Source organism: Dunckerocampus dactyliophorus, chromosome 7 (assembly GCF_027744805.1).
Source record: "Dunckerocampus dactyliophorus isolate RoL2022-P2 chromosome 7, RoL_Ddac_1.1, whole genome shotgun sequence".
Lineage (NCBI taxonomy): Eukaryota > Metazoa > Chordata > Actinopteri > Syngnathiformes > Syngnathidae > Dunckerocampus > Dunckerocampus dactyliophorus.
In genome coordinates this window covers 22688137-22714855 of record NC_072825.1, presented here as the reverse complement: position 1 = coordinate 22714855, position 26719 = coordinate 22688137, and the positions used below count along the sequence as shown (strand labels likewise).

Sequence of the window (26719 nt, the reverse complement as noted above, 5' to 3'; positions counted from 1 at the left end):
CTTTCCTTCAAATTTCTGTCCCCTACAGTGAGAATGACACATTTTTCAAATCTGTAGTAAGCAGAGGCTGGATTGGTTAATGCATGTTTAATATTAATATTAATTAATGATATCAAAGTGGCCATCGTTCCGTTTATATTGATGTGACCCTCGCGACCCGTGATCTAATCAATACGGGAGGATTTACTTATTTTCATCCTTCATGTTGCCATAAAGGCCGTAAAGTAGTACTGTTGATGCAATCATCACACAATCATTTCTGTACTCATAGTGCAATTCTGGACATGACTAATTGCATTGATTTGTTTGTCCTTGTTTATCGCAACGGTGGAAAATCTATTTTCCCCATCAATGATTTGTATGTATCTATCTAATTACCTGAGCTATTGCTATAGAGAGTTGCTGTGTTTCGCTCTAATTATGTGATTGATGCTCTCTGTATTTCCCCAGTGGCCAAGACAGTAACGATTGCCACCACAACCTCGGGTAAGAAGAGCGGAAATAACTGCAGCAGTAAAAATATGGTGAAACCTTTCATATGGTAATGCTCAATATGAATCCAGTGTCTCAGACAACAATTTTAGCTGCCACAACCAATCATTTATGTTCACATGTAGTTATGTAAAGACACATGTAAAACAGATTGCAGTAGATTAACTTTATGTTTATGCAAAAAGAACCACACTTCGCATGAATCTTACAGTGCAGGACCATGAAGTAGTGAATTTCCATATACACTAGTATCACACGTTTTGATAAAAGTCTTAGAATAGATAGAAGTTTTGATCTGACAAACCTTGAATACATTTGATCAAATGTAGAATTATTACAGCTTCTCCTTGGACACTAACACCGTGTCAGCTGTTGAACTCTGATTAAAAAAAGCAGCCACACGCTGCAAGCAAACCAGTGATGCTGGGAACACCGAGTGCAAGTTGGGTTGCAAGGTTTATAGCAGGGGTGTCCAAAGTTTTTCCACCAAGGGTGGCATACTTTGATATTTTTATGTATTGTTTGATTTTGTAAAAAGGCTAAAAAAGTTATATATATTTAAAGACAAAGCTTTGTTTTTATTCTTAGTTATTATTTATTTTTTCTGGGTTTTTGAGTTTAATTTTATTTCTACAATGTGCCGTTTGTAGTGTGCGCAATGTACTTAAAATGGGATTCCAACCTTGCACTGTCCCGCACTGTCACTCCCATATTACGTGCATTGATTGGTGTCCTCAAGCAGTCCAAACAGAAGCTGTAGTAATTCTACACTTGGTCAAATCGACTTAAGATGTGTCAGAACAAAGCATGATCGCTGCATAAGACTTCAAAACGTGATATTAGCTTCCACTTCACCCATCCACATCACTACTTCCTGAAGCTGCGCTCTAAGCATCATTGGAAATGTTGTTTTTAGCCATGAATTAGCTGCATCACTGTACAAGTCGCAGGTTTCAAATTGTTAGAAAAAAGTAATGACTTCTACAACAGGTCAAGGATGAAATGGTCATATTAAAGTCATGGTTTGACAGGAACAGATTATCCTTGAATTTAAGTAAAACTAAAATAATGCTATTTGGAAATAGCAGAAGGGATACATGTGACTGAATACAAATTAATGGAGTGGATATTGAAAATGTGAAGGAATATAAATTCCTGGGGGTCAAAATAGACGAAAAAATGAGTTGGAAATCTCATATTAAATATATACAACAAAAGGTGGCGAGAAATATCTCTATATTGAATAAAGCAAAATATGTTCTTGATCAAAAACCACTCCACACTCTGTACTGTTCCTTAGTATTACCATATCTAACGTATTGTGTGGAGATATGGGGTAATAATTATGAAAGCAATCTTCACTCACTCACTGTACTGCAAAAAAGATCTGTGAGGATCATTCATAATGCCAAGTATAGAGAACACACAAACCCTTTTTTAAAATCACAGATATTAAAATTTGCTGATTTAGTACTCTTTCAAACCGCTAGAATAATGCATAAAGTTAATAGTAACTTGTTACCCAAAAACCTCATACTGTATTTCTCTATCAGAGAGGAGAAATATGATCTGAGAGGAAAATTAAACTTAAAACATTTATATGCGAGAACTACGCTGAAAACCCACAGCATTTCCGTATGTGGAATTAAATTATGGAACGGATTGAGTAAGGAATTCAAACAATGTACCGAGATGAGCAAATTCAAAAAACAATACAAGCAGTTGATGTTTGCTAAATACAAGGCAGAAGAGTCTTGATCATCACAATGATTGTTCTGTCAGGTTCAGGTTTTTTTTTTTAAGTTTTGGTTTTTTTTAATTTATATTTATTTTTAATATACTGTATATATATACACACACATAAATAAATAAATACATATATATACTTTTTTTGTCTTCTGATTACCATAGGAAACATGACATGGAATGCGGGAAGTGAATAATATTTACTGTACTAGATGTGGAATGGATGGGGGGTAGGATTAAATAAGCTTTGCTTCTTCCTACTCCTTTTGGACATGTGGAACTGTGAAAGAATGATTCATGAGATGAATTCCATTGTAACCCTCATGTTCAAATAAACTAAACCAAACAGAATTTACGTCAGTTCCAGCACAAAAGTAAAGCGTTTTGCTTGTCAAAATAATATGTGCACATACATTTGCATCACAAAACCATTTGTAATCACATCACAATGATTCAGCACTATTTTCTCTGCCTTTGTATCAAAGTGTGCTGCATGCAGCTTTAATTTTTCCATCTTAGTTGGACTCCTTTCCAAATGACACTTGACATCTACGGTCATGGAAGAAAATGATTAGACCACCCTTGTTTCTTCAGTTTACTGATCGATTTTAATGCCTGGTGCAACTAAAGGTACATTTGTTTGGACAAATATAATGATAACAAGAGCTGATATCTAGCAACTTCCATGGTTTTCTTGATGATAACCAAAATCACTTAAGTTCTTACATGAATAGCTACTGTATAGCATTGTACTGCCAAAAAATTGAACTCTTATGAACAATTTTTGTTGTCATTGTTATAGTTGTCCAAACAAAGGTACCTTTAGTTGTATCAGGTATTAAAATGAACAAGAAACTTAAGAAGCAATGGTGGTCTAATCATTCTTTCCATCATTGTATGTCAGTTTTTTTTTAAAACTCACATACAGCTAACATATATGTGACATGAAGCATATTCATAGAAATGTGGAGAGGACCACATTTCCATGTAGTTGCTGACAATAGTAATAACAGTCATCGTATAATATTATGTTATGGAGAGGCGTCACTTTTGGTGATTTACTGCACACAGCATTTCTAGCTGATTCTTGATAGCCTTTTCCGAGTGTAATGCCATTAGCTTCTAAACAAGGAGCTATTAGGCGGCATCTACGGTAATTATCTAGAAGCTAGTTCTTACCTGGGGTGCTGGAACATCAGAACTCTTCAAAACACGTTTCATCCTCTGTCCTGGGCATGTAGAAACATAATCACCCTTGCTGAAGTGTGTACCACACACACACAAAGCTGTTTCATCCTTGGCACTTTGGTTCCCCTTTTATAACCAATATGGCAAGAAGCCAAAGTTGCCTAATAGCAATGTCCGTGATAGGAAATATATGGAGCGATTCAGACACATTCTTGTTAGCCCGGATAATTACAAGCACCATTTTTAGATACCCTGTATTTTCTTTGTGACAATATATTTACCACTCTAGCTGTTACTTTACTCTCTCACATTGCAGCGGTCGTCATCCGAGCATGTAAACACTGTGAAACAGGTGATGGAAAGGTGAGCAACAGTTGACAGGTGGCAGCGAGCAGTGATATATGAAGGAAAAGAAAATTGATTGACTGTGAGGTCTGACTTTTTTGTGGAAAACGGTTTTGTGATGCAAATGTATTACTCTTTTGAACGCTTTTTGTTTTGAGAAGCAAAACAGTACTTTTCTGACCCCAGCCAGCTAGCTGGAACTACTTTGTTCGACACCAGAAACTGACTAGAACTCTACTCATGGGGCAAAGTAGGGGAATAGTTATTGTTGATGCACTACACTGCTGATGGGGATGTCATACAAATTCATGTCAAAATATCCGAACTATCCCTTTCAGTCCTCTGAACGTGTACAGATTTGCTAGTTGCCAGTGTGTGCTGTGAGAGCCAGGAAGTGGAATTCGGAACACTTTAGAGCCCCAGGTTGTCTGCTTTTCTATGATGAATGTGACTGTGTTTTGATAAATGACTTTACCAATCTGGATTCACCCAGAAACTGTGGTTCAAATGTTATTATTTCAGGGGCAATCCAGTGGTGGCCTGAATTGTTGTTGTGCATGGAGAGGCGGCCGCATTTAATCGAGTGAAAGCATTTCCTGAGCTCTAAAGTTAAAGCTATTTTTAAAAATAACTTCCTTTGCACACATTTATAGCAAACATCTGCTTTTCTGTTTCAAGGTTGTTTCATGTCAGTAGCTTCACAAATGTCTCGCAATTCAGGTTTATATGCACACAAGTCTTGTTTTAATAGTTGTTATAAAGACCAATGACACAAACAAACATCTTTACTGGATAGTGTAAAACTCACATTGCCACATTTTTTATTCATCATGATCGCATTTTAAATCTGCCCAACCCACAGCTGGTAGAAAGCACACTAAACCTGCTGCCAGTTTTCTGTGACATTTTTATGAATAAATCTCAACACTGACTAACTAAAGTCTGTGCTGTTGCCGCACAGCCCCCCGTCAGGCAGTGAGAAACCTTCAGTTGAGTGAAGAGACCACCCAGAGCCTGGAGGTATCATGGGAGATGGATGACCCACGTGTGGAGCGCTACAGGGTGTCCTATGCCAGCCTCAGGGGCCATCACAAAGAACAGATGGTGAGTTCATCAAGCTGTGTATGCTCTTAAAAAATAGAACCTATTTATAGAATATTTGTATTTACATTCATACTCATGCTTTGTTGCATTATGCTGATTTTGACATTGGATTTCAAAATTCTTCGTCTTATTTTTTTAATAAGTCTTAGGCCAATAAAAAACAAGCTGTGGGCCGCAAATGGACCCCGGGCCAGACTTTGGACACAAATGCTCTGATCTAGGGTGCTTTTACAAAACCCTTTGTTGTAATCAAACTCCAGTTCTTGTTCTTCCAGTAACTGAAATGCTTGAATTGCTAACTAAATCAACAGTCTTCTGTGGGGTCTCGGTGCGGTTCAGTTGTGATATAAAAGCAGTTCAAACTCAATTTGCTCCAACTGACGCATAAAACATTGGGTTTTGACCCTAAATAGAATAATGGTGACATAACTACAGGTATTAAACAGATTAAACTCATGAAATACTGAACATGTCTTCCGTTTAACATGTAAGTTACCACGTCATGGGGTGTCTTCATTTTTTCACACGACTGTATGTATTTGTTTATGTAAACAAACTCTTCTACTTCTGAACTATGCAAAAGAGTGAATGTTTGACAATACATGCACTGCTATACTGTGTTTTTCTTGCTATTATGTTTATGACAAATACGTCACTTAGTAGTGTTTTTATTAAACCCCAACATTTTGACCCCAATAGTCAGATGGACTCGAAGCTTCTCACACAGCTCAATGCCCTCTAGAAAACACCCACTGTAACTTTAGGGTGCTTAACATGAAATTTGCTGCACATTTTGTCCTTGTGGGGAATGAACCATCACATCTGAAAAATTGGAGCAAGATTAGTTGAAAAACATGGCTGCCATCAAGCAAAAAGTATTTCCAGATGGGACAACTAACTGCCAATAATTTATTGACCATTTGTCAAATGCTTATAAAACTTTGAGGACATCTGTTTTTTTTTTATTATTATTTTGGCCACAACCTATAATGTCATTTTACATAATTGTACCGTAGGTGTTAAAGCACAGTGTCAGGTCAGCAGCACTTGGTAAGCAATATTTTTTGTGCAAGATCTTAGAAAGGTCTTATGAGAACAGGCTGGGCAGTTGTAAATGTTGATTTTTTACAACAAAAATGCTTCTTCACAGACTCTGCAGTGGTCGGTTCGAGTGACCATCTACCTCAATCTGAAAACCGATTACACTTTTAGTCCCGCTCCACTTGGCCTGCCTAGTCCCACCCATAGCTGATACCTCCCTCTCCATCTGTTCCTCCAATTCTACTTTGGCTCCCTCTTCTCTCATCACCTCCTTTTTACTTTCATCCCTCTTGCACGTTTTTCTGTGGCGTCAGAGCTTGGGAAGATGGAGAGGCTTTGTTAAGCCAGAGGACATTCCATTATCTTTTCAGCAGCCATTTACCTCACTGGGTACAGAGAAGAAGGGTAGCGGCAAGAGGAACACAAGAAACAAGTAGGAGAGGGGAGACTCAAACAAGGCTGTATTTACACTTAGGTTGGGATGATAGCATTTACGTTTGAGTAAACAACCGTGAATATCAAAACAGTCCGCACGGTGGACGAGCAGTGAGCATCTTGGCCTCACAGACAGGAAATAGAGGGTTTTAATTTCCGTTTGGGCATCTTTTTGCGGAGTTTGCATGTTGCATGGAGACTATAAATTGTCCATAAGGCTGAATATGAGTGCGAATGGTTGTCAATATACAGTATGCCCCACGGTTGGTTGGCAACTAGTTCAAGGTGAACCTCGCCTCTAATAATTTATTGGTTTTATACAGCACCTTTCTAGACAGCCTACACGGATTAATTCATTCCACAGTCGCACACTGGTGGTGTTCAGCCAGGACTCCAGACTGCGACTAAATGGTCACATTTTGCCACTAAAATATGAGGTATTGTGAGTAAAATATTAATCTACTCGCGCATGTGTGACCAGATAAAAGTACGCCCGTTGGCAAGGGACACACTTTGTCCCAGATTACTGTGAGAATGATAAATAGTCTGTGAAATGTGTAGTCAATTGACGACAGCTTGTCACAGTCTAAGCCTATCGATACCAATGTTTGTGATCGCCTATGTTTCAATTGCATTCGATCGACTTTTCTACCATCTTTGTTTACACATTCTGCCTGGCTCTCACTTTCTTTGGTCTCTCTGGCAGCAGTTATCCGCCTAGCCTCTGGTCCACAGACTCCAAATGTGACTTTTTTTTTTTTTTTCCATGGTGACATCTTGTCTTTAAAACAAACAAGCAATGCGGTTTGCTGAGAGCTCAATTTTGTCCCACAGGGAAGCTAGGATGGCTATGACGTTCATGGGGTACGTGCTAACTTACTTTTTCAAAGTGTCACCTAACAACCTGGCTCTCTGCTCTCACCAAAGAATATTTGCTTCAACTCTGAGTATTTTTGTAAGTGTTCAATTCAGACATGATGCCTGTATCTAATGACAAATAAGCACAAAATAGCATAAAGACAATGAGCACACTGTTTGAGTGGAGATGTGGTTTGTAAATAAAGTACAAGTGAAATGTTGTCGGTCACATAAAACACAAAAAGCTCACCTCTCCTATCTTTTTATCAAAGTATCTTTAATAGTGCTGGAAGTTGGATACACCTGCACAATCATACACCTTAATTTCACATGTATTAGTATTACTCTGCATTTTTTGGGAATTTTGCCCATCATCCACAATCCTTATGTGAGACATAAACACATATGTCTATCTCTTTTTTGTGCACTCTAAAGATATAAAAACAGCTAAAAAGATGCAGCTAAGAACGCATGTAATGGGAAACACTTATAAAGCCTTCTGAAAAAAACCCTGAACAGGATAGGCTGTATAAAGGATAGCTGGATGGATGGATGAATGGATGGATGGATGGACTTATGACCAACACTCTACAGCCAATGATAAGATCCTGTTCGCACGTAATTACTTACACAGCCAGTCAATTCATTTACAGCGCATTACGTAGTGCATGCCACTATTTTGCTGGTTAGCGTATCGCTACTGGTGCAGCTGGGATAGAATCAAGCTTACCCGTGACCCTAATGAGGACAAGTGGTATAGAAAATGGATGTGATTTTTGCAGCATATTTTAACCAGAATACAAGCAGCATTGCTGCAAAAAGAGTGAGACTGTTTTAGTGCAAGATAACTGTAAATAGGTTTTTAGTTTTTGGTGTTTTTTGGTGTCTGACAAACAGTAAAGCTATTTTAAACTCATTCGGATAACACAACATCATGTCTCTCAAGTAGATCAAAGCTATAAAGCAGAAGCATAACAAGACTAAATGTTTTATTTATATTAACATTTACGAGGCATAGTTTTCTCCTCGAGCGTGGTAACGAACAACGTCGCTGTTCATGTCTGTTGTGCGCCTTTTTATCGTTTTTCTTCTGACATTTCTTCCATACTGCAAAACCCCTTATCCAGTGTTGTCTCATCCACGCTATAAAAGGCAGTCCAGTGAGCCAGTGAGTCCACACTTTGGATTTTAACTATGCTGGTGTATCTTTCCATTTAACGTCCACCATTACACACATCGTTTATCTTCTTCTTCTGTGACTTCTGCCCCAATTTTCTGCCGTTCTGGCGAGGAGCTCATTGAGGTGATAGAAGTTCAGAGCAGCTATATTTTAATAATAATTAATCTGGATCTGGGTTTGAATCTCCTCTTGGGCATCTCTGTGTGGAGTTTGCATGTTCTCCCCGTGCGTGCGTGGGTTTTCTCCGGGTACTCCGGTTTCCTCCCACATTCCAAAAATATGCATGTTAGGTTAACTGGCGACACTAAATTGTCCGCAGGTATGAATGAATGAGTGTATGTTTGTCTACATGTGTCCTGCGATTGGCTGGCAACCAGTCCAGGGTGTACCCCGCCCCAAGTCAGCTGGGATAGGCTCCAGCATACCCCTGCGACCCTAATGAGTATAAGCGGCATAGAAAATGGATGGATGGATGGTATTGATAATCCATAATAGGGTTTAATATTGTGATAGTTGGATATACAGTATAGATATTTTGTCACAACCATATTTGGAAGTGATGTTGGCTCCCAGCATGCATTGTGGTACTTGTTGTTTATTTTTCCCCATAGTAGTAGTTGTCCTATGTGTGTTTGCTGTATGTTGTGCTGTCATTTTTTATGTGTGTGTTATTACCGTGATTGTACATAGTGCTCTGTCTAGTGACCCCCCTGTTCATTTTTCTATGTGACATACTCAGTCTTAGTTCAGTGATGGTTTATGCTTGCAGTCTATGAGTATCATTGGTTTAACGTAGACCCTGTGGGCAGCGTTTATAGTAATCTTTGATTACAAGAGTTTGAGACCCCTGATTTAGACAAAAGTAAACATTTACAACAAATATGGCATCAATTCCAAGTAAATTTCCAGAATGAAAGCGTGCCAGAAGAAGTTAATGCAAAACAGCAAGTGAAATCAGGAAATTAAAGTATACATAATTAACAAAAATAGATGGCAAACAAGAAAAGAAATGGAAAATGAAATGATAAAGCTAAGGGTTTTCTAATAAGATTCAGATGGTTAATTGTATGAGACCATGGCTTGTTTTGCCTGAGGTTGAGAATCAAGAAAGCTACATTGTGAAATACACCTTGCCGTCCTTTTGAACTCACACATATACAAAATACGACAGAATGGAAGTTGGACTACCTCAGTTCTCAGGTTTTGGACAGGTGTAATACTACAGTGTCGTCAGTGTCTGATGGCGCTCACAGAGATCCAATGCTCAGGTTGTTTGTGTTTATGCTCAGACACTTGAAAAATTAGGGGGGAAATTGCTTCCATGCTTAACAACTTTACTGTAAAATGTTCCACATAATAACATTTTAACCATACAGAAAAAAAGATTAAAAATAATTAATACAAATAAAATGTATATACAGTCATCCCTCGTTTATCGTGGGTAATTGGTTTCAGACCGAGCTGCAAATTTTCGGAAAGTAGAGCCCTGCAGACATGAAATAACACACCTATAGTCACTTTTACACTCCTATTACTCTTTGTTTACAACACATTGCTCAACTGTAGTACGTATGCCACAGGAACACTGCAGGGACACAAGAGATGGCCGCCGCTAGCATCGCAAGCTACAAAGCTAACTCATTAGCATCTCCAGTTTACTTATTCTAAACTTCTAAGAAAGTGTTTGAGTGATAAGAATATCCACTTATTGTTTTTCTTTGTATTTCTGTTTACTCAGACCACACATACACTCATAATTAAGACATTGTTGTGATGTTTGGAGTGTCCGTGAATGCATCTCCCGTGCCGTTCCAATGCCGAAGGGACTAGAGACGTGTTTATGAGTTGGAAGTACATATATGGTGTTGGAATTGCACTGTTGTTGATGTGTTCACGCCACACTGTGCCTCCGTCTGTCGTCATAACAGAGAGGCGTGGCTTGCCATGATGCCAATGTGTTAACTACACTAAAAACTTTAACGCAATTAATGAAATAAATTAGTTACCGCCATTAACATGGTATTTTTGACAGCCCTAATAAATAAAAATGAGACCGTCTTTTGAAAGTCTGTTACACCCACGGTGTAAGAAGGAGAGGTTCCGTAGGTCCTTCCATACCGACCGCTGTCAGGCTCTACAACACCTGCACCACCTGAACCATGTTGTAGTCACTATGCATTCTTTACACTGTATTCTTTACTTGCGTATCTTGTTTGCTGCTGTAACAAGTGAATTTCCCCGCTGTGGGATAAATAAAGTACAAATACAATACAAAGGAACAGCTTCCTCAAGATCCAGCCCTCTTCAAAGAGCCATAAATTCCATTTCTTATACATTTACAAAAGTTGTGGACATAGGAAATGTATGTGTGACGTAAACAGTAAGGGTAAAATATTAAGAATATTTACAGTATATCCAGTCCACACACGGATAATTGACCTGAAATTCTTTGACATGGCCGACCAATTTGTCAAATAATTGAAATTTGTATAGTCAGTAACCTAAAAGTCAGCCTTGAGAGGACATTTTTACGTATATTAAGTGCTGTTGCCATTCTCACAGTCATGGCAATCATCACTTCATATTAACAAAATCGCAATTGTCAGGTTACTTTGGTGTAATATTATACAAATAAAGATTATGAAGAAGTACATTCAAATGTTTAAACAGAGCGAACTTCAACACCAATTATCGAGAACTTGGCTTTTAATAGTTCTGCCTCAGTCTTGGCCCCATCTGACTTTATTGACTGGGCTGACGTGAGCAGAATTGCTGAACAGTTGTGCTTTAAATCCTTTAAGTTACACAGAGTGTTCTGCAGGCTGTCACCAACCTAAGCCTGGTCTTTTCTTTTCCCATTTTATACATCTGCCTCTTCTTTGGTTTTGCATACCTTTTTACTAGGGGTGTCACGACACCCTTAGTAAACACCCAATTCCAAACGAGAAATCTTGTTTTCATCTCGCGAGACACGCTCCCAACACCCCTACTTTTTAGTGTACACTATTCTCCAGTTTAGACTCGAAAGTGAATCTTGACAGCCCTTCTATCCTGATTATGTCTGTGTGTGTTTAGGTGTTAGTTCCTGGCGGTCAGAAAAGTGTGCTGCTGGAGTCGTTACTTCCTGACAGTCGGTACACAGTCAAAGTCACGCCAGTGTACACTGACGGACAAGATGGCATCAGCGTGTCAACACAGGGGAGCACATGTAAGCCCTATGTCTCTCACACGCACACACACACATACACGCGGTGGCAGACCAACTGTCGCTTTCTCATTTTTCAGGAAGTTTCCAGTTAAGGAGAACAAATCCACCAAAAGACAAAAGCACCGAACCTTAATTGAACTGCTGTGAACAGACTGTTCATTTGCATTGTATTAATTTTATAGTACATCCATTGATGTTAGTAAAAGAGAATGCAAATGTAGCTGAAAAACACTGATGCCTTCTTAATTGTCTTAATGAAGCCCATTCATAATTACTGCAGTTCCTTTCATTAAGGCTGCTCAGCCTCTTATTGATTTTTCTCATGAGAACAAGAGATTGCCTTTTCTTTGAACATGGAAAAAATGCCGGATGAAATATGTCGTCTTCTTATACAAGTGGGGCCATTAGTTGCCTTATTGCAAATAAAAACCTGCAAGCGGTGTAGTCATAAATCAGACCTCAGACATGTGTGCACGTACGACACAGCGAGATGATCTATTTTGTGCAGGGATGAAATTGTCTTCTGGCATAAATTATTCAGAAAAGAAATATTACACAAACCCTAGCCATTCGCAAAAAAACATGCACCATTTTGTACAAATAAGTAAATAAAGATGTACTATATACAGCGTCATAGAAACAAAAAAGCCGAAGCTTTTTTTATACTGCTGTCTCAAAATAAGAAACAAAATAATGAATCATGGTAAGCTGTAGTTGTGAACATCCGTGCCTTTTAAACATTGAAAATGCAACAGGATCAAACATTATACGCATTGGATATTTTAACTGAGTGATTTTAATTACTAATTAACAGAGGTGTGGACTCCAGTCAGTATCGAGTCACAATTTTGATGACTTTGGACTCGACTTGACAATATCACCATAGACTTGCAACTCGATTTGGACTTTGACATCAATGACTTGGGATCTGACTCAGACTTTAGTCTGATGACTTGAAATGCTGGAGATTTTCAGTGAATGTGTTGTGTAAAATGTGTCCTCATTCAACGTATTCAACTAACTCACAACTAATTCACCTTAACAACAAGCTGGACTGGTCCGTCAACACCCACGCCCTCTACAAGAAGGGCCAGAGTCGCCTCCACCTGCTGAGGAGACTGAGGTCCTTTGGTGTGTGCAGGACTCTTTTACGGACCTTTTATGACTCTGTGGTGGCCTCAGCCATCTTCTATGCTGTGGGCTGCTGGAGAGGGGGCAGCACGGACAGGGACAGGAGCAGGATCAATAGGCTGATCAGGAGAGCGAGCTCTGTCCTGGACGGTCCTCTGGACTCCGTGGAGGAAGTGGGGGAGAGAAGGATGTTGGCTAAGCTGACATCCATCATGGACAACACCTCTCACCCGCTACATGACACTGTGGGTTCCCTTAGCAGCTCCTTCAGCAGCAGACTGTTACACCCACGGTGTAAGAAGGAGAGGTTCCGCAGGTCCTTCATACCGACCGCTATTAGGCTCTACAACACCTGCACCACCTGAACCATGTTGTAATCAAATATGTATTCTTTACACTGTATTCTTTATTTGCGTATCTTGCTTGCTGCTGTAACAAGTGAATTTCCCCGCTGTGGGATAAATAAAGTACAAAAGTACAAAGTACAAAGTAACATGGTCGTTATTATGTAATATTATGTAAAAAATGTCAAGTCTATGACTTCGGCATTGACTCAAACTGTCTCATCTTGACTTGAGATTTGACTTGGGATGCAAGTCTTTACTTGAGACTTGATGTGAGACTTGAGATTAAAGACTTGAGACTTATTTGAGACTTGCGAAACACTGACTTACTCCCACCTCTACTAATTAAGCTGGAGGCAGCATATATTTATAGTACTGCATAATGCTTAAAAGAAGCCCCAAGTTAAATACAGAGTAGATCCCTGCTTTTCACTGGCGTTATGTTCTGCGACCACCAGTGCCCATAAAAACGTCCATTTTTGACACTCGCCTCGCCCCAAACCTACTGCTAGCTTGACGTTGATGTTTTCCTCCGATTTCAGATTAGGATTTGCACTAAAGGTAAAGGTAAATATTCAGCTCCAAGACACTCCCCTTCTCTCTTGAATTGCCATTTTCACTGGTGGTGACACAATATAGGTTTAAGACCTAAATATTCATCACACACTTATTAAACACATTAATAGTACAAAATGTGTAGGTACTCACCACTAATGAATAATGATGTCAGAAGATCAATCACTGTGGAAGCTAGTACTTCTGTAGCCCAACAAACCTTTGTGTCTCAGCACACAACTATGGTGTGTTCAATGACCGCCGAACAAAATGCAGAATCTCAAAACCCCCTTTTTTTTTTTTTTTTTTACCAAAAATGAATGGTGGATGTGTGGGCATCCACTGTAGTCCCAATCAATAAATAAAATAAAGACAGGTGGCCCTCACAGTATTATTTTGTTGAAAGATCACTAGTTTTACTTATTTTACTGAAAATGAAATGACATTTGGAGAGATCTATCTGTGTTGATGTTTTTAATTAATTTATTTATTTACTGTTTTTTAAATTTTTTTAATCCAGTGCCCCTCATGTCTCCTGAAAACCTCCGCGCATCGGAGGAGTGGTACAACCGCTTCAGGGTGACCTGGGATCCACCACAATCTCCTGCTGTGGGTTACAAGATCCTTTACCAGCCAGTCTATGGTAGGGAGAAATTACATGTGCAAGGAAAGTAAAATATAGTGTATGTCCTATAACACACATGCACACTGTGCACACATTCTATAACTGAAAAGGGTAAGAGTGCGTTTTATTCTATTCCTTATGAGAATGAGTGTGAAATGCAACTTATTTATTGCCTTGAAGAATTCCAAAGTCAAATTTTACTGTTCTGCAATTAGCTGGTGACCAGTCCAGGGTGTACCCCACCTCCCAGCCAAAGTCATTTGGGATAGGCTCCCCAACGACCCTAATGAGGATTAAGCGGCATACAAAATGGATGGATGGAAATTTTACTGTTCTGTTAATTGCTGAATACACTCTAGTTTACTTTTCATGTGCCTCTGGACTTGAACATTGTGTGCATGTGTGTGTGTGTATGTGTGTGTGTGCATGTTCATATACACAGAATAGGCACAGGGTGATCTACTAGCTGTCTAGATAGTTATTATGTACATACATGTTTTTCTGTTAAGTCAGTGCTCTTGTCCGTTTTCATAGACTGAAGCCATTTGGAAGTGTTTGTCCTTGCCTTTGCGTCATTACCTAATGCTGGATGTCATTAGAATTATTCCAGTCCATTTATTTTGCAGCCATTTTCAAAAGACTCAGTGTACCAGACATTTAATGACACTGTCTTTGGGTCAAACTAGTGCAACCAGAGCAAAATTGACGGTGAGGATGTCCAAAAGCCTGTCTGTCTTCCCAATTGTTACTTTGGTATTGATCGAGTGTGTGGTTTAAAGTGGCAAAACAACTTATGAGAACTTTGCAGGGACTCCTAGAAAGACTAGTTTTAGTGAACCACATCCACAAATACTTCAAGTCACACATCAGTCATTCACTGATGACTACTGTATGTCATCTCTGGGTGCATGTTTTTCTCTTTCAGTACCAGGACCAGTCTTGGATACTACTGTGGGCGAAAATGTAAACTCCGTTCTCCTGATGAACCTGCTAAGTGGGACAGAGTACAGCGTTCATGTGACTGCATCCTACCCTGCAGGACAAAGTGAACCACTGCTAGTGAACGCCAAGACATGTAAGCACAGATCATGCACTCAATTTCATTTAACATTCACAGGATGTCAAGCTAATCAGATCACTTAAATATTTTTCTTGGCCTCACTGTAGGAAATAAAATGAAATGAAATGGAAATGGAAGAATCCATCTTGCTTTTGGTTTGATTGGGGCAGAAGGTTAATGATGACAGTGTGGTTAAAATAAGATCTCAAATTGAATTTTGAAGCTTTAATGGGACATTGCTGTCAGGTTAAGTCTTCTTTCCAGATTTGTGGGAAGGACACTGTGCAGAGAGAAAGCAATAACAAGGAAGCTGGTCTGAGGAAAGGGAGAGTTGTGCAACATGCAAATTAACCGCTCTCATTTTCATTAGGACTACACTAAGTCCCCAACCAACGAACACAATTGGTTCCAGATGACCGTTCTTAAGTTGAATTGTTCTTAAGTCAGGGAAAAGGTAATACTACCAATGATATAGGTACTACATGTACGTGTATACACATACAGTATATGTGTATGTATGTAAATATGAGTTTGGATGCAGTAGTAATATTAAACGAGGATAATTAATGAAAAAAACAATAATAAAAATGATATAATAATACGTAATGATAAATGTTATTTACCTTTGAAGAGGAGTGGTCGAGCATACGTCGTTGTGGAGTTGGAGGAGGAGTTATTGAAAAAAGGACAAATGGTCATTGTGGTTAGACTCTTCTAAAAGAGGTAGTGTTCTGTGGGCGGTGTAGAATTAAGCAGGTATATTAACTCTTCATAAACTTTAATCACACGCTCTGTCCGGGTTGTATCATACAACTACAATTTAGCTTTCCATTTAGCTTTCTCTACCCAGCGGCTTCCTGTACCTGTTGGTCCCATTAGCAGTGTCACAGTGCCCTCTACTGGTCAAGATGTAGCAGTATAAATAATGGAGTTAGAGTACTACAAGGCAAAATACATGAAAAAATAGACCAGTCGGCTTGTGTTTGTATCTCCGAAAGTTCGCATGTTCAGATGTTCGTAAGTTGGGGACCTAGTGTATAGCAAAAGACAACAGACACAGATTCATATTTCCCAGTCAGACTGAGAGAACAATCCTTTTACATATAGATTTGGTTTCAGTGCGTGTACATGACTAAATCATCCATTCTTAACAAATCATCAACTAGCAGGTAAGCAACTGAAATGCCCAGGAAAACTGTTTAGTCTTTATTTATCTTCCAAGGATAATACATACAACCATGCAGACAACACATTCTACATATCACATCACACGTTTGAAAACATTTTTGCTAAGGCAAAGAGGCCTGCTGCCCCACACAGCAGAGCAGAACTGCTGTTCAATCACTACTCTTTTAATAGAACATATACATGTAAATGCAACATATTAAGCTATTTTTTCACCACAGCATCATCTTTTACATATAATCTGGTCCCTTCTTGTTAATGTAGTGTAATTGAAATTAAACAACTCAGGAGAATGAAAATAAAAACATGTCTCTTATTTCCTTCTCTGAAAAGCAATTTCCTTTCCATTTACATGAAAATATTGAACAGCAAAAATTAACCACAGACTGTTTTAGTTTTTTGGATGCATTTATGCTGCAACTGTGTCGCATCGAACATCTGTTCTTCCTCACCCATAAATCCTGCATGCACTCCTGTTTATGTGAAGCGCCAATAATTTTAGTAGAGACAGACATGTACTAACATATATGTAGTAGTTTTACACTGTATTATATGTGTTTTTATAGGCCCTCTTTCATTAGTAGAAGTTCAGTGCTGGATTGTATTGAAGCAGACATTGGGAGCGAGTTTACGCCTTGGACAGATTAACAGTCTGTCATAGAGCTGACTGTTCAGTGTTGCCATACGGGAAAAGACAATTGTAACAAGTTTAAAATGATTGTATTTTGAGGAAGATGATTGTACATACCCAATTTGACATTGCTCAGGACCATCTGCCACAGTAAACCCAAGTTTAGCTATAAATAAAGTACTGCTGGAAAAAGCTGCCACTGATAGAACAGCGCCCCCACCTGTGTGGTGTGCAGGATGAGTAGCTGTACTGAACAGTCCAGAACATCAGTCATATTTAACCACGTTCTTAAGCATAGTGCATTAAGGTCCTGTATCATAAACATTTAGAGACTTAATCTGTTAATATTCCTTCCCTCATGCTTTTTCTTTTTGTGCCCTTGCCACATTGCGCTCATCATCCATTGTTGTTTACGGTTTGTGTTTCAGTGTTAGATCGTGCAACACTCGTGCTATGTCGTGCGTTGATTGGCTGTAAAGTGGCACCTGAGACCATGCACAACATTCGGCACAGTGCAGGGATTTATCTTGTTTGGGTTTGCTAATAGCCATGTATTGACGGCGTGAAATGATCGTACATTATGGAATCTTATTGATGAAATAGTGAAATGATCATACAAATACGATAATTATGGGACGTCTGGCAACACTGTGACTGTGAGAGGTGGATGATGCTCAGTGACAGCAGTGAGTTTCATGGTTGGTGAGAGACAGACTCTTTTTGAATTTTTTATGTTAATACCGGTTGCCCAAAAGGGGGAAAACAAGAAAAAGAAGAGAATATTATAGTTTGGTTAAAAATGTTTTCAAATTGTTTTCAAATACGGTACTTCTTAGTCAGATTTTTTTTTTTTTTATTAAATGAAAAACATTAGTTTTATTACCTTTTTATATATGAAGTACGAGCACCCTATCCGTCTCCAGGTTTTCTTTGTTGTAAAAGTCTCATCACCTCCTGGTGAGTTTGGGTATATAATCCTCCATTTTGGTTGTCAAATTCACTTCAGCTGTCAAAAAAAAAAAGAAAAAAACACACTTTTCCTTTCTATGGAAAGATGGCAGTGACAAGCACCTTCCAGCTCACGCATGCCCCCACACCTGCCCCCACAGAGAGTCCTCACTGAGTGCACTCCAATGTAAGGCAGGGCCTGCGCACTAAGCGCCGACTAGAGACGCTCGCAGCAGCAGCCTCATCTTTAAGTTTCTGCCCTGTTTTTGATGAGGAAATGTGCAAATTCAGCATTTTTACTTAAGATGTTAAAAACGAATGGAATCATACAGAAAATAGAAAATGCATTTAGAATACAGTTCAATGGACAAATATCAATATATATTTTATGTTATCACTATTCGTATCACTATTCCCCTGACTGCGTCACTGACAATACTACAAATTTTGGTATCAATCTTATACCAAGTAAATACATGGCCAGTGTTGCCAATACCGATAATATTGCTATTTGGATCATCCGGCTGACCTCTACTGACCGTAAAAACAATGTTTAAATTAATCGCTCGTCTGTTGGCAGAAATTGAATATGCACTGAAGAATTAGATCCACATTACACTTTCCCTGATTGATTAAGGGTGATGCTTATTGTGATTCATGGTCGCATTCTTGTCATGGTAGCAAATGGGCCTTCTTGCACCAATAACTCAACATAATTATTGGTGCCTTAGGATCCAGTGGAGGGGATGAAAATGTTTCCTCATAATTAAGTTTTATGTTGTTTGACTTGAGATGCCTCAGCTTTACTGTAAAAAGTGGATTTACACATAGTAGTTGCAATATTTTCATGTGCTCCTCAGAGTGTGTTCCACATCTCGTCCTCAACACTTTGGCACTCTGCTTAATTTCCTTTCCACTTGTGATATCTTTTTATACACTACAGTATGTCCTAGATCGCATTTTTTGTATTCAGCTCTGTAGTATAGTAAGCTCCATTGCAATACACAATCTTTATTTTTTATAATAATATTTACTAATTGATCCCTAAGGGGAAACTCAAGAGATGTCAGTTTAATTGTAACTTTATTCAAAGGAACTAACTTTTAACTTCATATCTGAGTCCAATAAAAATGGCGAGTTTATGTACTCAAAGCCAAATCACCTTAACGTTCTGCATATGCTTCACTGACAGTGTGTGTTTTTGGTCTTACATATTGCTGCAATGAATGATGTGTTATTTGAAATAAATAAATAAAGAAAGAGTACAGGCCATATGCTCACAGCGCAAAATATCAATTAGGTGGCACTCGAGCCAAGCTTGTTTCATACTATCAGCAAATTTTGTTAACAAGGAGGGAAATTGAGAGCGGACATACTGTATAAAGTGATATTGGAAGTAGCTCCTTGGAGACTGGCTTGCTTCCAGTGCTATTTACTGTAATTTGTTTATGATGTTTTGCATGTTGCTGCAGCTGCTTCATTGTGGCCAAAATATGTACAGTATTTTAATATCAGTACCACATATGCACTCATGTTGACATTTTTAAAATAAACCATAAGCTTGCAAGACAAACCAGTAGCATGTGATACAATACAGTATGTTTTAAATCTGGCCACTTAGTTTTGCGGCAGTCACTCACATTTCAGCAACAATTATATTTTCTCCAGGGACAATAAACCTATAAAAATTAAACATGGATATACTGTACTTTAGAATAGTCAGTGTACAGCCTGTGTAGCAGTATAGATTTACTATCCACTGAAAATGACACAACAAACAGTCATTACTGTCTAAATAACTGGCAACACAAGGGAATTGTATCTTGCCTGCACAGAAGCTTGGGGGTGGTAGCGTGGTAGTCCGTAGATCCACGAGTGCTGCTAACACTGGGGGGCTGCAGTGTGACATGTAGTGTGACATTGTGAAGCAGAGCATGAGCCCCTTCCTTGGGAAACTGAGCCGTATGGCACTTTTCCAACATGATGAGAAGCCCAAACACACCTCCAAGATCTAAACAAGGCACTTGCTGAGATGAAGGTGAAGGTGATGGAGTGGCCCAGTATGTCTCCAGCCTTGAACCTGGGGGTCATCCTCGAGTGGAAGGAAGGAAGGTGGAGGAGCACAAGGTGTCCCACATCCACCATCTCCGTGATGTCATCATGGAGGAGTGGAAGAGGATTTCAGTGCAGCTCTGGTCAGTTCCATGCCCAAGACGATTTAAGGCAGTACTAGATAACATTGGTGCTCCATCGGGGTGTATTAGAATAGTCGGCTATTCGACCAGTTGATTTGGAGGAGTCTTATTCGACTATCAATCTCGCCGTTGACTCGTATGAGAATGTCATGTGATCAAGATTGTACCATTCTGACAATATATATGGAGGCGTGGCCACGGCTGTTGCTGGGTAAACATTTTTACAAAGAATGTCTTTGTTTTTGTTATAAATAGCCTGTTCATACAAAAACGACCTAATTTGTGCTAATAAATAATTGATTAATTGATTGTTGTTTTTCAAGGTATTTTTTTGTCTTGTTTTCAGTGCCACTAAATAAATAAGGTACTGTTGTTTCACACCTACAACCTTTGTTTATCTGACTGTTTTTGAGTTGAGCTGAGTGTTTCTTCGAAGTGGAAAACGTCGTACGTGAGATCTGTTTGTCTGGCCAATAGCTCTGCTCTTAAAATTCTTTTTAAAAAAATTTGAATGTAGTTGACTATGAACAAAATATTAGAAATCAGATTTGACTATGAAAAGCCTTCATTGACGACAGCCCTAATGCTCACACAAAATGTTCACACCAAGGACACAATTTGGACATGTTCACTGTGTTTTCTACTCACTTGTATTGTCAGCTACATTATTTGTGTACCCCGCCTCTCCCCCGAAGGCAGCTAGCATAGGCTCCAGCATACCCTCGCAAGCCAAGTGAGGATAAGTGGCATGGAAAATGGATGGATGTCTTTGTGTGGTTTATGTATAAAGCTAAACTAAACTAAACTAACTAAGTTAAGTCCACTTTCATTTCTATAGTATGTTCCTTGAGAAGATATACAGTAATAAAATGGTTGCTGAAATATCAGTGGTGTACTCAATTTTGTGAGATAGTAAATGTCTAGACTACCAAATACAGTCAAACCTCGTTTATTGCGGTTAATCATCAGTGTAAATTTACGGGAACCTAGTGACCAGTGTAGAATGCTACATATTACAACATGTCTTTGAATGTGTCTTTTGTTTGAAAATAAATAAGTACAATTTGCTTAAATATGCATATGTGCTAATTGTGGGCTGTAGTCAACCGCAAAACAGCAATGATTTATTAATTAATATGTTTTGATAGAGTGAAGCAGCAAAATTCAAAGAGCAAATTGCCGAGGGATAACAGTATTTATGTTAGTGTGTCATCAGTGAGCTTACATTGAAACCAATTAGCACCATTAAGTGTGTTAGTAACATGTCTGTCACGTTCTCTCCCTACCTCCAGTGTTCCTGGGTGTCTCTGGCCTGACCGTCTACCAGGTGCGACCCAACAGCATGTGTGTGCAATGGCAGCCTCATCTGCACGCTACTTTATACAGAGTCTCCATCCAGTCTACTCTCAGTAAGTGCAATTACCGTAAATATCGGTGTATAAGCCACACCCACTAAATTTAGAGGAAAAAACAGATATGTACATACTGTAAATGTACACTGGACTGTAAGCCGCATGTGTCCACGTAATTAAATGGCATATTGTGGCACACACGAGTCCGTGAGGACCAGGCAGTTCTTTATTTCACAGGAACCAATCATGAACTATGAAAAAACTCACGGCTAACTTGTCAACCCATCTGATATTGCAGGAGGTCATTACTCAATATAACAGTCATCTACAAAGAACACTAAACTCATCACACAGCAACTTAACACTCAAAAGGTGTACCTAAGGAAAATGATTTTTTTTCAAAAGTTTTCCCATAATGCATTGCGTCTGAGCAAAGCATTTCATTGGAGGACAAGCGGTATAGAAAATGGATGGATGGAAGGATGGATGGAGCCAAAGGATCCCAGAGAATGAACAGAATAAGATTTTCATTGCATGGTATAACTGCTGTTTTACTATGCACATGACAATAAAACTCTCTTGAATCTCTTGAATCTTGAGAAGGAGGCTGACATCATTGCAGCGCCCTGGCAGGCACCAATGGGTGCTTTGCTCGGACGCAATGCATTATGGGAAAACTTTAAAATAGTTGTTTTTTCATCTTAAACTTGTATTGGTACTTGTTTGTATATTTCTTAGGTACACCTTTTGAGTGTTAAGTTGCTGTGTGATGAGTTTAGTGTTCTTTGTAAGATGACACAGAGTCAGATTGTTATATTGAGTGGCACAGTATTCAAACGATTAGTAGTAGTTCTGAAGTAAAGGAGATGTCATGAGATTAGAATTTAGCCATAAATTAGCCACACCGCTGTGTAATCCACAGGGTTCAAGTTTAAGAAAAAAATAGCAGCGTATACACAGGAAGTTACTTTAACTATTTTTTTTATTAGAGGTTTTTACTTCATAGTCAAAAAAGTGAAAGAAAAAACTATACAATTGATAAATTAAGTCCAATGTATGCAATTATCATTCTTCATGTTTCAGTTTCTGATGTAAATTCAGGCCTTCATTGTGTTTGTCCAAATATTTCAGTACAGCTTTTCTATGTAATTGTCCAACAGATGGGTTGACAGTCTTGTTAACTGCGATGCTTTGCCTTTATTTGATGTTGTGTTTGTGTATTTCATGCAATCCAAGCGGAGCCAAGCAAATGCTTAAATACCTTCTCAGATGTGACAGTGCAGCCTCTATTTTTAACAGTTATTTTTAACACATACAAGAGTTCTTCTAAAGAATAGCACATTGCAGCTACTATATGATGAAAGAAGAAATTGAATAAAGCTCATAAAAATGCAAAAAAATTAAAAAATTTGAATGTGTTTTTCCAGCGTGTGACAGTTTTGCTGCTTGTATAAATTCTCATTCAGTCTGTTTCTCCAAATAAGAGCTGCTGTATGGCCTTTTCAAATACCAAATAAAATTGGGACTACAAGAGAAAACAAATCAATACTGCCTTTTATTACCTTTTATTTGGCTATGTTCTTTGTCTATTTTGTTACCTTATTTTCTTAAATGTCACATGAAACAGCAAGATATTTGAGGAATTACAATCAGTTTTAACCTGAAGATGAACATGCAGCTTGAACAAGTCATGGGTTAGGTGGGTTTGAAAAGGTTAATGCAAAAACTAATGCAGCCTATTCCCATGATCATATGCTGTTTGTTGTGTCCTTGAAGACAGTCAGCGACAGGAAGTGAGCCTTGGGGGTGGGGCTTCCCGACAATGCTTCTACGACCTTGTTCCAAGCAGCCAATATGAGATCAGCGTTCATGCACAGATGCAGGAAATGGAAGGACCTCCCATCTCCATCACGGACATGACACGTATGTAATATACATACATGGTGCATGAATCCACCATGAACACAAGATGGCCTGGGTACTTGTTATCTGTTCACACATCCAAATTATCTGTATCCATATCTGTACTCGGAATGGGCGGGGCATAAACCGGAATTGGTTTAACCGGAAATGGGCGTGGCTTAAATTGGTACATTATTGAAGTCTGAAATTGACATGGACTGATCAGAAGTTGCTACATTTATTGTTTATTATTCAGCTATATGTGTACTGTGTATGTGTGTAAGTGATCTGTAAGACGTATTAGTTTTTAGGATCAACTCTTAGTTAATGTATGCTTTTTTGTTTTATTTTTCCACTTTTATTTTATATTTTGTTTCTACAATGTGGCATTCATAAGCCCATAAAAAATGTGGTCCATAAATGGGCTGCGAGCCGCACTTTGGACATCCCTTGTTTACATATTTCACAGGGAGAGGGATGTGTTAACAAAAGAGTATGTCCATGCTGTGTTTTTGTAGCACTGTCACTCAATGACCCCTGCGATACGCAAAGCCTGGATACAGGCTGCCACAGCGGTGCACACACACTGGTTTGAGGAGGTGCGCTCCGGCGGCAAGCCTCTCGTGAGGATTACACTGTAAATGCATGACGAAAGAAACACTTCATTGCTTTCTCTTTTAATACACTCCGCGCGGGAAGTCGAAGCAGAGTTATGATGCATAGCTACAAGTGCATCTTGTGCGGCTGAGACGTCATCAAAGAAAAGTTGTAGGAGACTTGTAGATTTATATACAGATGCGCGAAAATGTGACTCTTGTTTGATTCACTTTGTATGGACTTATTTCAGGAGCAAAATGTGAATGAAAGGGTTGAAAAACGTACTCGCACGAGTGCTTCCTTATGCGAGTGAAATGCTCCACCATACAGCCCTGACACACTGACACATTACAGACAGGCGCTGCAGTCAGCGAGTCTGTCTAGGGAGGGGCAGGCGCTGTGTGTGACTGGCCAATCACAGAGCGTGAACACATAATGAGGATTTCACATCATCACGATTACGGATAATGATGAGCGGTATTCGTTTCATGCTCGTACTCGGCAAAAATGCATTATCCGTTACGGATACTCGTATCTGGCCCATCCCTTGTTAAGACTCCACAAATGTATCGCCCTTACGTGTCCTTGGAAGAGAATTTCATTACATCTTCACAAAAACACATTTATTATGGGGACGTTATGTCCTATACGGTCGGACCAATATAAAACGGTAAGGTGAACTTTGTTATCCAGTGGTTTAGAGGTAAAATTGGGTTGGATAAAACCAACTTTTTCACTTTCTTCTGCTCTCAATTTTACTTCTTAGTAATTATAATTCTAAATAAATTCTATGTTCCCCCTAATTATAAGTCCCTTACATACCAGCCTCTCTGCAGCTGTCGCTTTGACCTTCATCATACTTTTTTTTTTTTACCAGAGTCTCCCTCAGTGAAGACTCTGGCTGTTGTTGCAGCCCATTGGTCAGGTGATGAGCTCGGTTGTATCAAACAGCTCAAGGGACCTCGATGGCTCAGCTAACTGTCAGGGTTTTCAGATAGATAACACACACACACAACGAGACACTCTGGATCAACAGTTGTTGTTAAGCCTTCACAAACAGCAATGCATTAAATTTGTTGTACCATATTCTCGCAAATAGTGGCCTCTACTCTAATGTACTGTACACCATGTCTCAATTAATCCCTGTCCACTTGTAATACAAATAAATACCAAGATGGCTTGTTTCCCCCTCAGTATAGAAACAGAGTGGTAACTTACATTGGTTTAAAGATGCTAGATGCTACATGCGGTCATGGAAAAAATGATTAGACCACCCTTGTTTCTTCAGTTTCTTGTTCATTTTAATGCCACTAAATGATACAACTAAAGGTACCTGTGTTTGGACAAATATAACAATGACAGCAAAAATAGCTCATAAGAGTTACATTTTTTGGCAGTACAATGCTATAGCTATTCATGTAAGAACTTAAGTGATTTTGGTTATTATCAAGAAAACCATGGAAGTTGCTAGATATCACCTCTTAAATTCAACTCTTATGAGCTATATTTGTTATCATCATCATATTTGTCCAAACAAATGTACCTTTAGTTGTACCAGGCATTCAAATGGATCAATAAAGTGAAGAAACGAGAGTGGTCTAATCATTTTTTCTATGACTGTACAGTATTACAGGGCTAACTGTAACTCAACTGCTAACCAAAACAGCAGCACCTTCCGAGGTATGTAAAGGTGTGGCATCTTACCAGCTGCTACTCGCTATTTGAAATGATCTTATGTTATGAGGAGATGGCATTTCTTCTTCCAGTCATGCCTGTGCTCCCTCCACAGTGTTGTTCGTACATTCCTTTAGATTAGTTCTATCCAGTCAGTCTCTATCTGTCATGCAGAGGTTCTTGATGTTCTTCTGTGTTTTCTCCATAACACTGACTTTTAAACACCAGTCTGACTTCACTTGTATTGCATAGGGCTGTCTTCAACTCAGGATTTTGATAGTCAAATCTGATTTGTTATATTTTGTCCATAGTGGACTAATCGATTTTTTTTTTAAGAGCACAGCTAATGGGGATCTCATTTGCAACTTTTTCCACCTCAATGGAAAAGGCTGAAACACTCACATAAACAAACATGATACAATAGGTATACAACAACAGTACCGTTATTTATTTAGTGGCACAGAAAGCAAGATGAACAAAACTGAAACAAGGTCGCTGTTGGCAAGTGGGCATATGACGCATCGGAAAAGTGCACATTAAAAAGCATAAAACTAGCTTGAAAAACAACTACTTGCCAAAACTCTCAGCAACCCAATTTCTAGGCCTAAAGTCCACAGTCGAGACATAAAATTAAGTTGGCGTAACAGCCTTACCCATTTTAGATGATACACCGTGTTGGTTCTAATGTGTAAGACGCTGCTGACACAAGTTGCACTTTACTTTTTTGAAGTCAGCTTTAACCTTTTCATAATACTTCCACACTTTGGATGACTTTTTAGTAGCCATTATGAGCCAATAAGTCCGTCGATGTTGACGGTTGTCCTTATGCTTACCTCCTCCTTTGGATTGTGCAACTGCAGTGGATGATTTTATTAATGCATAGTAAGCACTGGTCTTCTGTTAAAAGTGAAACACATTTACCT

General features: G+C 38.9%; 1 protein-coding gene across 6 annotated transcripts in view; it reads left to right on the top strand.

Annotated features, from left to right (window-relative positions):
- The window catches only part of col14a1a (collagen, type XIV, alpha 1a), a 176517-nt gene that overhangs the window by 73661 nt on the left and 76137 nt on the right, over positions 1-26719 (top strand). For 2 of the 6 annotated variants that reach the window (XM_054780658.1, XM_054780661.1), the window contains exons 18-25: positions 326-358; positions 451-486; positions 4733-4875; positions 11465-11597; positions 14148-14270; positions 15178-15327; positions 21564-21680; positions 23400-23546. In XM_054780658.1, the coding sequence (XP_054636633.1) occupies positions 326-358; positions 451-486; positions 4733-4875; positions 11465-11597; positions 14148-14270; positions 15178-15327; positions 21564-21680; positions 23400-23546 (882 nt within the window). Of the gene's footprint in view, positions 1-325; positions 359-450; positions 542-4732; positions 4876-11464; positions 11598-14147; positions 14271-15177; positions 15328-21563; positions 21681-23399; positions 23547-26719 lie in introns of those variants that run through there. The other 4 variants (XM_054780659.1, XM_054780662.1, XM_054780663.1 and 1 more) reach the window with 3 other exon arrangements.